At 34.0% G+C, this 16,733-nt stretch overlaps 1 protein-coding gene across 2 annotated transcripts; it reads right to left on the bottom strand.

Annotated features, from left to right (window-relative positions):
• Window positions 1-2,727: 2,727 nt before the first annotated feature.
• On the bottom strand, window positions 2,728-15,741 carry LOC108211133 (alpha,alpha-trehalose-phosphate synthase [UDP-forming] 1). 2 transcript variants are annotated; one of them, XM_017382660.2, is made up of 18 exons: window positions 15,675-15,741; window positions 13,939-14,347; window positions 13,618-13,715; window positions 13,102-13,490; window positions 12,386-12,500; window positions 12,167-12,268; window positions 11,087-11,237; window positions 10,088-10,176; window positions 9,519-9,567; window positions 8,309-8,409; window positions 7,137-7,324; window positions 5,439-5,556; window positions 4,620-4,796; window positions 4,422-4,544; window positions 4,249-4,336; window positions 4,009-4,139; window positions 3,816-3,914; window positions 2,728-3,194 (listed from the first exon to the last, which is right to left on the bottom strand). In XM_017382660.2, the coding sequence occupies exons 2-18, from the start codon at window positions 14,342-14,344 to the stop codon at window positions 2,856-2,858; spliced, it is 2,763 nt and encodes a 920-aa protein (XP_017238149.1). In that variant the 5' UTR covers window positions 14,345-14,347; window positions 15,675-15,741; the 3' UTR covers window positions 2,728-2,855. The 2 variants fall into 2 exon arrangements, with proteins under 2 accessions (XP_017238149.1, XP_063941911.1); XM_064085841.1 differs by lacking the exon at window positions 15,675-15,741 and adding an exon at window positions 15,396-15,644.
• Window positions 15,742-16,733: the final 992 nt, after the last annotated feature.

The raw sequence follows: 16,733 nt of genomic DNA on the forward strand, positions 1-16,733 counted from the left end.
ACACGATTATTTAGCAGTGACCACCATTTTTTCGGTGGTGGTCTCGATTGGGATTAAGGTAGAAGCTCTAGCCTTAGCCTAGTGTAGGCGTGTAGCTAGTTTGCATTGTGAACAAAAACGAGTAGAATTTGGAATGTTAATCACGGCTCAAATCTAGTGATACTTAAGTCCACTAATGAGATGGGGATTGCCTCAAATGGACCAGTTTATCACTTCCGAGGCGTGCGTCAAATATATACTACTAGTCAAGGTTGTAAAAATCGGAAATCGGTCCAACTCGGTTTGGTTCTAGAAAAATGAGTACTCGGAACTCGGGAGAGTACTCGGAATGAGTTATCGGATAACTAATCGGCAATTTTTTTTAATTAATATTTTCTCTCATATATAGTTATATACTGATTAATTATAAACTATATAATAATATTAATATTTTAATAACACACTTGAAAAAATGAAGTTCAAATAAAAGTTACTTGTTTGATAGTTTTTAACATAATAATCATTCACAAGTTTTAATGATAAAACACATATACTTTCTAATTAATGTCAATACTTTGCAAAAAAAAGACCAAAATATATAAAAATTTACGTTTGATCTCTTTTGAAATAATTTTCAAATAAAACAATAAAAAATTAATAAGTCAAACTCGGTTTTGACCTCGAGTACTCGGAGTCAAACTGAATTCTGACCGATTTTTTAATAAATCGGTTTTGAACCCGATTACTCGGAACTCGGATCGGACGAGGGGTTAAAAACGAGTACTCGGAATGAGTACTCGGCCGACTCGGCGATTTTTAGAACACTGCTACTAGTACTCCCTCTTCTTCTAATAATGCGAGGCATTATGGTCATTTAATAAACATTTTACTCATGTTTTTGATATTGAACGGGTTGTATTGGATTGAGATTTTAATGGATTGTTTTTAGTTTATGGATTTTAATGGATTGATTTTGATTTTGTGTGAATTTTTTATAAAATGTGGCAGAGTTGATAGGATTTAAGCACAATGTTTCAAAATCTCATGGATTTTGGTAGGATTTCAAAAAATTTAAAATACACCGAAGAATGTCACAAAATCCATCATTTTATGAAATCCAAAAAAATCCATCATCATTTGAATACCATCAGATTTTAACGGATTTTAAACAATCCCAATTGAATACATCAAATTTTAAAGGATGATTTAAAATCCTAATTGAATACCGCCAAATTTTGTAGCATAATTTAAAATCTCAATCGAATACCCCAAGATTTTAATGGATTTTAAATAATCCCAATCGAATACCCTCGATTTCATGAATGAATGAAAATACTTTAAAATCTCAATTCAATACACCCCTGAGTTTCGGAATCCCCGGGTTTTTTTCGCATACATATGCACGCACCATCCCCTTGACTTTGTGATTTTAATTTTCAGACCTAAATTTTAATTTGAAGTTGTGTTTGTTTGCTCTTCTTTTCTCTCTTTAGTGAAAGGATGTTTATCTCTTTCTTCAAGTGTTGGGTTTTACTTATGTGAATGATGAAATTTTACATAAAATTATATTTGTGACAAATAATTCAAACAGATTATACAGTAATAAGGTGAATTGTGACAAAACCGGTACACGTAACTTTATCATATTCAATTTAATTATGTTTCTTTGATTGTATTTTAAAAGACTAAAAATTTAACTTGCTCCATTATTTTTTTAGGTGTTATATTATAACCCTCTATATTGAATCAACTCCTTTCTTTCTTTTTCTGTCCAAAAAAAAACAAAACAAAAAAACCTCCTTTCTGTCTTTCAAAAATCTATTAATTAACCAAAATTAATGTTAATTACCATCGGGTTATAATGTCTCAGCTCGCAATATATAACGAGTAATTAATAACAAAATATATATTTGATCTGTAACATGTTTATATAAGTATTTCCGGTGATCGACCTCAAAAGTTATGTTGCCGAGGACCAATTAATATATGCAACTTCACATCTGTTTACATATGCAGGCCATATATATTGCAATGTCTATACAACTGTAACAACTCCCTGGCTACTTGTTGCATATCCTAATCCTATGGATCACATAGCTTTGTTGACAACCTTTTTATACTAGATTTTCAAACTTTTGAGTACGCGTCTTTTACTCTTTGTAGCTTATATATCGTCCTCACATCTAATGATTGACCAACAAGGGATCTTTCATCCTCACAAACCGAATCAGGCAGCTTGGACATCACAAGGGATCTTTCATATTTATTTTCTCACACAAGATAACACGATATCAATCGTTTGTTAGGAACTTGACCATGATTAAAACCGCTATTCTATTCTCTCTTCGTGCTCATTGTATTTTCTCATTCCCTCAATTCTTCTCCGTTATATTCCTGTACTCACTTCCTTCCATTCAAATAAACACAAAAAGGTGGATAAGATAGTCCTGGTTGAAAGAAGGCACAATGGAATACGTCAAGTAGAAAACTACTTCCACTACCAACTTACTTGTTCTAGAATGAGATCAGTCATTCATCAGCTATTTAGATTAATCTTAGGCTTGCAATGTCTATGGACCCTTTTCTCCCATGCCTTCCGGTCCCTATTCCTAACTTCGGGATGCACTAAAACTAAGACTATTACTCAATAATTCATGCCAAATTACGTCGATATTCTACTAAGAGTAGACTTCACCAGATTATACGAAATAATATTTAAGAAGATTTTCGAAAGAGCACATGTTGGTGTTATCATAAATCATATCAGCTATATTAAAATCCGAGACCAAATCCAAAAATTATACGAGCCAAAAAATCCTGCTTGACACGTTTACGTTAAAATTAGCAGAACTATGAGAAGCAACGAGAAAGAATGACTAGCTATTTAGTGACTCTGCAAGTTCCTCTAGTAGAGAGACGACATCTGCTGAAGAATTAAGAAGATACCGGGCATTTGAGCGCTTTCGTCCAACCGTACATGAGATATAATTCTCGCTATTAAGATCCAGAACAGATGCCGTTGGCCCTCGCATTCCCGTATCATTTCCGTTCATGTTGCTGCTTATGTTCTTCACGGGGGATGGAAAAGGATGATGAATTTTATGCGCAGGATGGTTTGAAGCAACTCCGCTGACGGGACTCGCTGAACTGATTCTTGCTGTACTTGCAGGTAGAGCAGAAAGCTCTGGCTCAAAAAAGGTATAGATATCTTCATCCTGAGTAGAACATATAAAATAATAAGAAAAAATTGGTGTCGTGATACATGCTCGCCAAAATCAGCTATTTAAGCAGAATTTAACAATGATCACCGAAGAGGAATGGACTACATATTTTACTTGAGATGTCTAAGTTGTCAGCAAATTTTCACCGTTCCCTCGTATTTGTCCAAATCTTGTGCAACTTATACATATTTTCTTTATATGCAAGGATCGATCGTACTAGCAGAAATACTGGTTCAAGTTGCAACTATGCAAATGCATATAATAGAATAATCACTAATTTCATGGACTAGACGTGTTCGGTGTTCCTACAACTGACATAAGAAATAGCAGTAGTGGTGTAGCTTCTGCATTATGGATCCAAAGAGTACATGGCAGCTCATATTGTCATATTCTTTCATGTTAGAATGTGATGCCTCTTCTTTAATGTGATTGAGATGTGCAGAAATTGAGCAGCTATGAACAGAAGGGGAGGAAAAGAAACTTATTTGATAGACATGACAAACAAAATGTAAAGCATGTATTTCACTGTCATTGTAGGTTTTCTTAAGAGCTTGTTATATATAAAGTTTCGTCAAAATGAACAGAAAATTGCTATATTTTTGAGAAAACATATACCTTTGGCAAAAAGTGGCCGATACACAAAACATGGTCGATGGGAGAATTAGCATCATTGCGATGTAGTATCTCTCCTAATATACGATCAATTGATGCACCCTGAGTAGATATGAAATGGACACGTGTAAAGATGCTATTCTGCCACAATTACAGTATAGGAAGAAAGATTTTAATGAATGACAAAGACATGCACCTTAGTCACACCAGCTGCTCGGACCTCAACAGAACGGCCACCTTGAACAACTTCAACAGAAGCATTGGAGATTGGACCAGTCCACAAATGCTGCAACATATCCTTTGATTGAAGCTTCCCAAACTCAATATCTACAGTTACCATAATTTTTAGAAAATGCAAAAGATATTACTGGATCAGAGTGATTAAGTAATTTTACTGCTTGAGGATGAAATAGAGTTAATAATATAGTACATTTACCTGTGTACTTGTAATTCCAAACAAGTGAAGTCTCACGAAGCTCAAAATAGGAACGGGGGGTCCTCTCAGTAAAATACTCGAACACATGCTGAATCAATTTACAAAAACAATGACTAAGTTTTCCGAACTTTTATAAAGATGAGTGCATATATATTAAGTACTACAAAGTGCACCTTAACACTGTCAACCCAGTCCATTTGCAAACATTCTGGCATCGTTGTCATCCATTCTCCCTGCGTAGAACGTAAAAACATGCCATGCTCTGCTGCCAACCACATATTGAATTCGCCAAAGTTCTGTGGGAGTAATTAGTTAACATATGAAAGTAGAGTTTGCCAAAGCTTAGCGATATTTGGGTTAGATAAGAATACCTCGTCCAAGACGCTCCTATCACTCCCACTAAGAACCACAACTGTAGTCCTCGGATCATCACAAAGCTTCTTCAATGGGTCTTTTAGATCTGGGTGCAGTTGAAGCTGCATTTCTTTGAACTGGTCAATCCTTATACCATGAGCATCTAGTTGTTCAGTTAGTGTTGCATAGAAACCCTGTATAAAGCAGGTTGCACATCAGAAAAACATAAACAGATCCAAGTGTAACCAAAATATCCTTTTCTAATAATCCTGAGAGCAGCTTCCTCCAGACTTACTGAAGTTAATCTACATTGCATGTTAAGAGATAGAAATAGCAAGTCAATTGTGCATCTTGGTTTTGACAAAAATAAACCTCTCCAACATTAGCCCCTGGATGCTCACTATTAATGATCATGAAGGAGCAGGATTCATATGAAGCACCTTAGTACCTCGTATAAAGCAGCTTAGGCACTTTGCCGCACAGTTTTTTTTTAAAGATAATCTATATTTTACGAATTTTGCTTTTGATAAAGAATTTCAAACCTTCTCGAGTCAGTTAAAATGTTACACATTCAGAGTTCTCTCTATCTGGACATAGGCAACATAACAACACTAAATGACCAGAGAGATTATTGAAGCAAGATGTGCACTAATACTACAAATCAGTATTGGGTATAGTCTAATATTTTATACAGCTAAATGAATAAAGTCAAACCGCACCACAATATGTTTGGATGGAGGGTGAACGGGTAGAAGTTGCTATGGAGCTTCAACAATTTCATTGCTAAACAGTAAATCTATTGTCTTATTAAATTCAGAAAAGACAAGGTTGAATACCAGTATCAGTAACCGATTATTCGTTTGTGAAAAACTTTCGACTACATCTTTACTTGGAAGAGGTGGTGGAATTTGTTTTGTTCTCCGCTGAGCTTCAGCAACAGTATCTTCTAGTTCACTACAGGGAAAAAGATAAATTAAGGCATATACAGGGTAAAAATATATCATGGTATGAAAAGGAAAGAATCATTTGTAGAGAAATTCAATAATATACAGTAGTATCTCATACACAAACCGACAACTATTTTTCAAGTACAAGTTCTAAAACTATATCATTAGCATCGGCTGAGTATTTCAATGATACCTTAGGGTATAATAAATATCAAGTTTCATTCCTGGTTTACTTCATTTCAAGAGTAAAATTTCCTCATCAACAAGACAATAACTCCACGTCAAGTTCCAGCTAATAATACTGAGCAGCGACATAACACTTCCTTTCCTTTCTATTTGACATGTTAAATTAAAGAGGACACAAATTCTAGAATTGACCTATTCACATCAAATCATCTTTCCTAGTGTTAGAGCTTAGGTCTAACTTCCTCAAATATACAAGTTAAACAACCATATATAGGTGCATGAACTTTGGTGTACTTCCTTTTTGTCTATAATAAAACTATTTAAGCAGAAGTTAACGAGTATTTCCAGCATTTCAACAAAAAAAACTAAGCATCAGAGACTAATGCTTACGCAAATAGAACTAGTCGGGAAACAAATGAGTAAAGTAGGGGTCTCAGAGAAGAAGACCCTACATACGATAATCTGACAGTAAATTAATCAAGCAGTGGATCATAGCCGACTTCATAAAAAGACTAGCTTAGGCCTTAGAGTATTGAGTAGAGCCCACATATATACGGTTATCCTTATCTTAATCTTGAGGATATCAAAGCTATTATTCAGTAAGCTATTGACCGTCGAGTTTGGATAAATATAATGTAATCATTGTGTTCCTTGCACCATATGTAATCATGGCCATCTTTAGCTTGAAAGGAAAAGATTTAATATATTAAGTGAAACAGTTCATATCATGAACTGAAGGCTATATTTTAATTATATAGAAGTTGGTTTGGCTGTAATTGTTGTCCCCCAAATGCATCTAAACCCTGACATTAGGATTACATTTTCCGTTTTGGGCCAAGCCCACGCAGATTTTTTTTTGGCACATAACATAAGGCCTCATACTTATAGAGAAGCTTATATCCAAGGCAAGTCTTCCTTGATTGTCCAATTTAGGATTTAGGTTACTCCCCGAAGGTAATTAGATCATTATCAGTTAAGCCAGAGAGTGGCATCAAGATGACACTAGAAAATTCATAGAAATAAATGCTGGAATCGACTTGAGTCTGAAGTACGTTGATTAGTTTATCATATCTTGCATCATTACTGTAAGGACAGCTTATCAGCAACTTTCTGATAAGAAAATAATCTTATTATATAAAACCAATTTATTTCACACACGGCCCTTATGTGTGAAAATATCTCCAATCTGTTGTATAACCAACTCCCGAACTTCTAGGTTAAGACAGTTTCTTGTCACATGTCATTTGTCAGGAGTGAATAAAGTAACAAAGAAATTATTCATTTTAGCCTCCAAATGAATCAAGCACATAACAAAGATTATACAATCATAAATTTATAAGTGAAATGTAAATAAGGCCACATTTTATTATTATGCTAATTAATGAGATAAAGTTGATATACCTCAAAAAGTTTTCAGCCCATTGTTGGGATGTATGAGTGGTCACATGCATGAAGTTGTGGTCGTGCCGTTTCTCCCTTTCATCATCTGGCATATTTAAAGCATAGCTAATTGAAGCAGCAACTTCAGTAATGTTCCATGGGTTTACCAATATCGCTCCAGCACCAAGAGACTGTGCTGCACCTGCAAACTACAGAAGTAAATTGGTAAATTGTTAATTTGGGTCCTACTTTCCAAGAAGACATCATATGAGAAAGATAAATAGGGAAACACTGTCCCTGATTATGTTGCTAAAGTTTTTAGGACTCGGAAAGTTAAACAAAGAAAGCTAACACTGTCCAGAATACCACTGAATCACATTATCATTACTACAGTCTAACAATATCGCAAAGTGAAAGTTTACATTTCCATTACTATAAAAATTACATACATACACCTCAAAGGCAATGAACTACGCCCACTTACTATACTCATACTAGTACACCTCATGCTACACCTTGGTAGTTCATCTCTCACGCCAGCATCTAAATACTTAAAGGGAATATGTCAAATTGGATATCCAACAGTCCTAAGTTTTGCATCTTGGATCTGCAATGTGAAAGCTTGGTTTTGGGTCCTATATATTCAACATGCATGATAATTGTGGCTTCCACAATTTGAAAGATGGCAAATACAGAGACCTTGTGGCCCATGCTTTTTGTTAATTTTAAGGGTATACACAGAGGAGGGCTGTAGTTTATCAAGATGAGTGTATTTCTATCATTTTTTAGTGGTATTGCTTTGGCTAGTATCAATAAATGCTCTTAGAGGGATTTCTAAGATGCAGGTTGCTCTATGCTATTCCTTTCATTAAGTTAAACCAAATTAAAGAAATGTATATTTATCATCTCATATATTATTACGATTATATATATAATTGATATGTTACCTAAATGAAAAAAGAGGGCCATAAGAAATTTACATAATGCAGAAACTGTTGGCCGAAGTATATATTTTTTAGGGTAACCTAACAGAGGAACGGTCTACTATTATAGTAACTGTTAAAAAAACAAAAGCATATAATAGATTTGACTCTTTTTTTTTTGTCAGGATAATAGATTTGACTTGAATGCTCCTTATAAATATAAAAAGTGATTTTAACATTATAGTCAGGAGAGAGCAAGAACTTAGTTACCTCGCTAAGGATTAAAACACCTTTTTTGGATGCTTGGCAGGCTACATACTCATAGCTGACAAGATTCATTCCATCTCTCAGGGATGTAACAAGTGCAACATCTGAATAGAAACTTTAAAAAGTGAGAGAATAAAACAGCATCAATTTTAACCTGAAATACAAAACTCTTAATAGGCAGGTACATACGGTACGCATCATCAAACAGTCTACAGCTGTCAGTGCAAAAAGGATCAAACGATCAAAATGAAAGTGTACACAAATCTGAACACATTCGTTTCTTCCTTTAAAATTGTCTGACTAAACAGATTACCCAGTCATATCCTTTGGCATCCAATACTAATAGTAACCAAACAACTGTTGGTGGAGATTGATTGGTACAAGGGACTAAATAAAGAAAACCTAGAGCACTACCAATAATCAGTACTCAATTGCTATTGGGCTATTGCAGCAACAGAAGAAGAGATACCTCACAAAAAAACAACTGAACACTTTCCATGCCTACGTATTATCTAATTCTACTGATAGTAGTGGTTATAAGATAGTGTTGATCGATTAGTACAGACCAAACCTGCCCTAGAGTCCTTTGATAGTGCCCATTTGGAATTTAAAAGCAGATATCCTTGAGAAGACATAATCTGAATTCTAACATAATGCAAGGTTTATGAATCTGATAGTGTTAATTGCCAGGGCGGAGACGTTTCATGGCAAGCTTACACGGCAGCCTGTTCTAGATTATTAGTGAAGTTTAAGATTTTGTCGTCTTTTTAAGTATGGTTTGGCCTCAATAATATTGACAGTGTAATTTGGCTTCCCCTAAATAATTCAAAAATCACAAGTATAATTTGGCTCACTTTCAATCAATTTCTTTGTTCCACCTATGGTTAATGGTTGCATGTATGCAAGTGTTTGTTTAACAGTATACCATTCAACATAAGATAATATGGACCTGCTTGAATAAATAAAAGCACGACACGGTCGACTGGTCAGGCATCTATCCTAAATTAGACAAGTCGTCTGGGCTGCATGTCGTCAACATTACCAGGTTACAACCTTGACAAACACTTTAAATGGCATTATGCTTCTAGGTGCAGACCTAACCCATTGGTATTAAAGTCTTAAGTATTCTTCCCTTGATTTCAATGAATCAAAAACACTTCCACATATAATAATGATCGGTTAAATATGAGGGTTAAGGCATGAAAACAGTTACCAGTTACAGCATAGAGTGCACATAATTTGTGAAAGTCGAGAGTTTGATCCTGTAAATAAGCAAGAAATAACTTTGTAAGTCACTGCACTATTATTCCACATTATTAATTTCTTCAGGAAAAAGTTGAAAATACATGTCATGCTGCCCACAAAATAAACTTGCTTCCGTGTAATTGTACTACTAATAGACATACGGAGCTGCATGACCTTTTGTTTCCATGACATACCAGGGAATATGTGACATTTAATATAATAGGCATGACTTGCCACAAGTATTAATTTTTAAAACAACAGCAGAGAGGAAGCTGCCATTATCACTCGTTACCGCAGGAAGATCATAAGCTCACTCATATGTACAAGTCCTAGTGTGACATTGATCAGTGAACATTAACTTTTATTCTAAAAAATATATAAGTCTGACAAAAGCTTTGTCAAATAGGTATCTGAAGCCACAATAGTCAAATTGTGTGAACCACCACTATAGGCGAAGACTTGAGTTTTTCATACTTAAGCATAATATGATAATTAGAGCTCAAAATAGAGAAATTTTCAAGGGGTGAAAATACAAACCAAGTGATGAAGCGGAACAGCTGTAAGAGTTCCATATTTTCCATTAACGTGTCCAACAATTTCATGAACTTGGCATGTGAGCTTTTGATCTGTCAAAACCAATGACCACAATATAAGCAAGCAAGCTTTTTAAACAAGCAAGCAGCACACAAACACAATTTCGGAATTGTTTAAAATATCAATGTTTCTCAAAGATATCATTTAACAATTTCAATAATCAATACAAGAAGAAAACGTCTATGTTGTAGAAAAACCTTGAAAGCAAATAAAGAGTCATCATGTGTCTTGGAAACATCATAGAAGGAATTGCAAAGTACTCTACCTATAACTTTAAAGCAACACTGATTCATCCAACTTCATATTTTTCAATTAGACTGAAAGCTAAGTCAGCATGCAGCATAATCTTCGCTTTAATAAATCTACCTATTAATTTAGAATAGTTTTAGCCTGTTTTCATTTATGGAATCCAACCTTCGAGACCCCCCTCCCCCCCCCCCCTCCTAAACGGTCAATCTGCTCCATATGAATTAAAGATATTTTGGGAATCTGATCGTTTCTATTGAGTGGCGTAAAATGGAATACAATATTACAAAAGATCCCTTAGTTTTTCTATTGAAGACAATATCTTCAGGCCTTGACCAATTTATGAAACCAATCTAACAATGTAAGCTGACTAATTGCTTGGCTATCAACATACATGCCTCTAATAGAATCTAAAACAAAAAGGATATGTAATTTGAAGAACTTATGAAACTCCACTCGGTCATTACTGCAATGTTTATATTATTCTTCTCATTAAAGGATAATCTCAAATGATATACTGAACTTGCAGTGTAAGCCTGGTAGAATATATCTCGCTAAGCCAGCAAAGTCAATTCTAGTAACTCCCATCAAGCAGTAAGTTTATGAATATGCATTTCACATTGCATCGAGTTATAATTAGCAAGATAAAATCAATACAAGCAAAAACGCACCAAACATTGATAGAAAAGAGCTTACACTCAGGAACATCTGTCCTTGTTGGAACAGCAATTTGTATCAAAACTACTCGATCATGCCAATTTGGATTTTCTTCCAGAAACTTTTCAAATGCCAAAATCTTCTGAGGAATGCCTTTCATTGTATCAAGACGATCAACTCCCAGCATAACCTGTCCATGATAATTAATGCATGATACCGCAAAAAATTATCAATCAGCCTTGGAAACAGCCAAAAGGATATCGGAAAAATTGGCTGACAATTCAAAATAGTAAAGTATATACTGGGTTCTACTTCCATTTTTCTAGGTTGGGGGAGGGCGATATAGGGGGATCATATTTGTAGCCCATGGGACGAGTTGGCAGTGGAGGATGTTCAACTGGTTATGTAGGTCCTTACGACAAATAATTACATCGGCCTAGTTCAGGACAGCAGTGCAAGCAATATTTATGCACTAAAAGATTGATGTAAGTAACTTACACAATCACACGATGTTGAAAAACACCAGTTGAAAAAAATAAGAGAACATAAGGTAGAGGAAATTATATGGTCAAAAGGAGTAGGACAGAGGAAGGGGGAAAAGAGAGATAAAGCGAGAAGCTATAAATAGGTTGTAGCACAATCCATTGGAACAGCCAGTGGTCCACTACACTGAAACTCAGCAGTTAATTACTAATCCCAGATGCCACTATTATGACTAAAGAAAGCGGATTCTGTTGGTATACACCTCTCGAATAGAGGCCCTCATCTTTCAGAAGTGCGTATTTACAGTTCCCATTTCCACCAAATCCTGGTCATTTTAACTCATTCTAGTGTGTTTAGTAGGACAATTGTCAAAATAACTTACCCGAAAAAATATAAAAGAATATTCCATAATAAATTGACATGAAAAAATTATCCATCGAAGAGAATATTAAAGTAGAACGCAACAGCTACAGATATTCAGACAAATTATGTCACAGTTCCAAAAGTATGACAGAAATTAGGAAGCAATGTACAAATACTGAGCAGTTTATAGGGGAGTAAAAAATAACTACTGCGAAGTTATAAGTAATGTAGCTTGATTTTGAATAAAATATATTGATAAGATTTATCACGGACCTTGCGATTAGAGAATTTCTCTTTTAGTCGTTGAATTTCATCCTTCACTTGGGGGAGTTCAAGAGCTTTTATGAATCGATCAGGATCTATCCCAATGGGAAACTGTAATCAAAATCTCCCGTTAATGTTTTTTTACAGCACAACAAAGACTGTATTAGCTTCTTAACATAATACATGTCAGAATACTATTAAGTATATTAAAAGTAAACAGGTGCATACCGCAGCCACACGAGTAATCTTCCCTTGATCCTCAACTCCATCAGGTGTGCCTTCAAGCCCAAGAATCCGAGTACAAGCACTTACAAAGTGCCTCGCATAGTCATAAGTGTGAAAGCTGAGAAGCAAAGAATGGAATTAATTACTTCTGCGACTCAAAGGCTCAGAGGAGAAGCTGATTTGTCAAATCATATATTATGTGTTGTACTTTCAGAAGCAACTATAATCATGGCTATAGTAAGTTAAACTGCAATCTTATCAAATGCTTTGTTAGTGACGTTATATAGCAAGGATGATGGTTAAAATTCTAAAATTTAAAATATTACCATATGGTAAAATAATTTTCGGCATCTGTGAACTACTCACTAATCCAGACTTGGTGTTTCAATGTTAGAAAAGAAACTAAGAAATACTAATTGTAATGATGAAGATAAAACAAAAGTAACAATAATATTCTGTTTCACACAGGAGGCCAAGGATTGAAGTATTATTATTTTCTACTCTTCCTTTAATAATTAGAAAGCCTCGCTCAAAAAAGCCTGAAAACCCTGTCATAATAAGTTAAACTAATCTTATGACTAATGAGTAATGACATATCAGGCAACAAAATAAGCATCTCTAGCCTGTATGTCATATAATAACTCCCTTCTAAGATTATGAAATTAAAAAAATTCTATACAAAACAAAAATAGAAATGAAAATAGAATTTTAATATATACCCGACTAAATCAGCAGCTAGAACTGATTTCAGTAACTCTGACCGAGATGGCAGTGTCTTGTGAATTTCTGAAGAAGGAAAAGGTGTGTGGAGAAACCAACCAACTTTCATCTTGCTGTTATTCTCCTTAAGGTATTGGGGAAGAAACATGAGATGGTAATCATGGCACCAGACAATATCGCCGTCCTTATAATGTTCATTGACCACATCTGCAAATATTTTGTTGGCTCTCTTATATGCATCAAACTGGGACTGGAAACTACGGGTTGTGGCAAGACGATCTTCCTGTGGAAGGCCAAGATAATGAAAAAGTGTCCACAAGATGTTGTTACAGTAGCCATTGTAATATTGATGAACAATCTCTTCATCAAGAAAAACTGGTATGCATCTCTGCAATATAAGACAATATTAGTTAGATGTATTACATCAGCTGCTACCTAAGCTGTAACATCACATAGTTAATTCTTATAGACACTTAGACAGTTCGAAAAGTGGTGTGGGACATAATTATATAAACCTTCTCTGCTAGAGCACGAGTAAGTGATTTTTGTCCAGTCTCATCAGGAACATTCACACCAACCCATCCAATCCATCTAACTTCAAATTCATCAATGCCTTCAAGAAAGTGTTGCAACATCTTTTAGCATGCTCGTTGGTGCTCACAACATACAAAGTTAATACATAATGACACAAGTAATATAGTAATGCAAATATCGACTTTGATCTTCAAGTTGGAAATATTAAAAAATAAGGCAGTATAATAGACAAAAAAGAACTAGTGTTCAATTTTAAGATCGAACGAAAATGCAAATCAAGAGAGAACTAAATGGACACTTACCCATGAGTGCACTGACTAGTCCCCCTACATTTACTTCTACTTTCCATGAGTCTTCCCCCTTCCTCCTTGCACCTACAGGTAGCCTGTTTGCAACCACCAACAAACGTTGTTTTGGAGGCTTGCCCTTTTGCACATTCTGCTTATAATCATTCAGAACTGTTGCCTCTATGATTCCTTCAAATAACTGTTCAACATTGATCCAGTCCTCATTAATTAAGTTTTGGCCTTCCTCAACAGTGCCATTATCCCCTTTAAAATCATTCCCTTCCTCGTTTGCATTGAAAGACCTATTGGATTTCTTAAATTCTTTTTCTCGCAAAACCCTCTCCAGTCTACTCCGCAGAATAGCAGAGTCATGATTTTCCTTTCCAGAAGACATATCAGTTGTCTGCAATTCCCCCTGCATATTCTGAAAGATTTCATAGTAAGCTAATGCCTCACACAGATAGTTCATTACATACTACAACCAAAGTGCTTGGATTTAGTACAATGCTACTTGATGCCACAATTTTGGAAGCAAGTAAGACTACTAATCCACAGAAACATTAAGTAAACAAAAAGACTGCTGTTCAAGACCTCATAATGACGACTCAACTTATCATTCTAAATGCAGCTCATATGTCTCGAAAATTAAAAAAAAAAAACCATTGAGTGGTACACTTAACTGCCAAGAAAGAACTCTATCTGCAGCTTTGTTGATATGTAATCCATAAATCACTCATCAAAAAAATTAACAATACATAAAACCACTTCTCTAAACTTGTCAATCAAAGGGGTCACATTCATTTTACTTGTACTAATATAATTATCAACAAAAAACCACTAGACGCTGTCACACTAGCAAATAGCATCTTCTCAAAAAAGCCAAAACTCAATTTTTACAAATTGAATTTACAGTAAACAGAATGCTAATCCAATTTCAAACTTTTACAAAAATCGCCTACGACTCTAACACAGTAAATTCTTTCATCCATAACATATTTTTACAATCAGAACCATTAAATAGTCTCGAACAGCATCAATATAAGTACAAATAATCTCTGTAGAACCTAAACAACCATAACTACTATCCATCAACAAACCCTAGATGTTAGCAGGACTCGGCTAAAAGTGTCTAGATACCTATCTGAGTGTCAGGACTCCACAATATTTTGAAAATTTTACATATTTTTAGCCTAAAATAAGTGTCGGAGTGTCCATACCCATATTCGAGAGTGTCGAGTGTCCGACACGGTTACTCGCAAAATGAGGAGTCTGGGTAACTTAAAACCCCATGAAAAGAAAAACTACCAATTAAACACATAGATATTAATAACACCAAATATAGCACCTCTAAAGGCAATCTCATCCCCAATAAATATATATGATCACATCCCCAATTCCAAAAAATCAAATAGACAATGAATTAAAGGCAAAAAGATTACTTAAACTCAAATAACATGAACAAGAATTATTACCTGAGAAGACTTGATCATAAAAAAAGAGAGAGACCTAAAACGAGAGAATTGAACAATTTAGGAGGAACCCATGTAGGGGTATAATTTGGAAGGGTTTTGGATAGGCAAAAATCTTTACATAAACACACAGAAGCTGACGAGCAAGTATCCATAATTAGATAAAACGAAAAAGAATTAAAAAAAAGAAAAAAGTTTATACGTTTATCCAGAAAGAAAGTTGTCCTTGAAAAAACAGAGACTCAAACTGAAAGTTTCAGTTTGAGACGATGATTTTGATACCTTAAACTTTCTTGCCTTGTTGCATGCAGGTGCTGCTGCAGTGTTACCAAAAGCAAGTCAAATTTTTATATTCTTATGAGTACTCGTTTTTTGTTTTGTTTTTTTCAATTTCATTGGTTTGCAAATATGATTTTATAATTTTTGGTCTCGATTTTTCCCGATAAAATTTGATTACGTGATGATAAATTTTCTTTCTAGCTGAATTTGTGCTTTAATTTAATCGGATAAAAATAAGATTAGATGAAAATTTGTAACTTTAAAATACATGTTAGATTTCGGTGAAAAAAACTTAAAGATTTCATTATGTATCATCTTTACCCGCATATTTTTATCAAATATTTCTATATATCTTATGATATTTAAAATATTATTTTCATATCTTATATTTCTGATATTAGATATTATGATTTCGCACAATAATTATAAATTTTCATAATTATGGATATACATAAATTTAATCATGGAAAATATTTTTACGGGCTGATTTATATTTGTGTATTCAATTGTAGTTTCAAGAAATTTATTTAAAAAAATTGCTAATTAAATTTATTAAAATTTTATAATGACTGATCAAGATTAAAATATTGTTTTAGTCTTGATGTATTCGATTAATATTTTAATGGATTTTTTCGTAATTGCTTAACTTTTCAAAAAAAATTACAAAAATATAGTTCTCAATTTTTAATATTTTTAAAAATACCATGTTTTATAATTATTTAAAAAAAATACGACTTGCAACTACTATAACCTCATTAGCAACCACATTTTGCAAATAGTTGTAAATTAGAAATTTCATTTGCAACCTATGCAACAAATAAGACGTGCAACTTTTTCAATCTCGTTTGCAACATCATTTTGGTTGCAAATAAGAAATTTCATTTTTAATTTATGTAATCTCATTTGCAACAATTGCAGACTATTTTTGCAAGTGAGTTTGCAGAAGTTGCAAGTTGTATTATTATAAATAATTTGCAAAAAATGATATTTTTAAAAAACAACAATATGACTGTAGTTTTGTAAATAATTTATAAAAAAATTTAAATTGTATTTGATTAAGAT

The sequence above is a fragment of the Daucus carota genome, chromosome 1 (genome assembly GCF_001625215.2).
Source record: "Daucus carota subsp. sativus chromosome 1, DH1 v3.0, whole genome shotgun sequence".
Lineage (NCBI taxonomy): Eukaryota > Viridiplantae > Streptophyta > Magnoliopsida > Apiales > Apiaceae > Daucus > Daucus carota.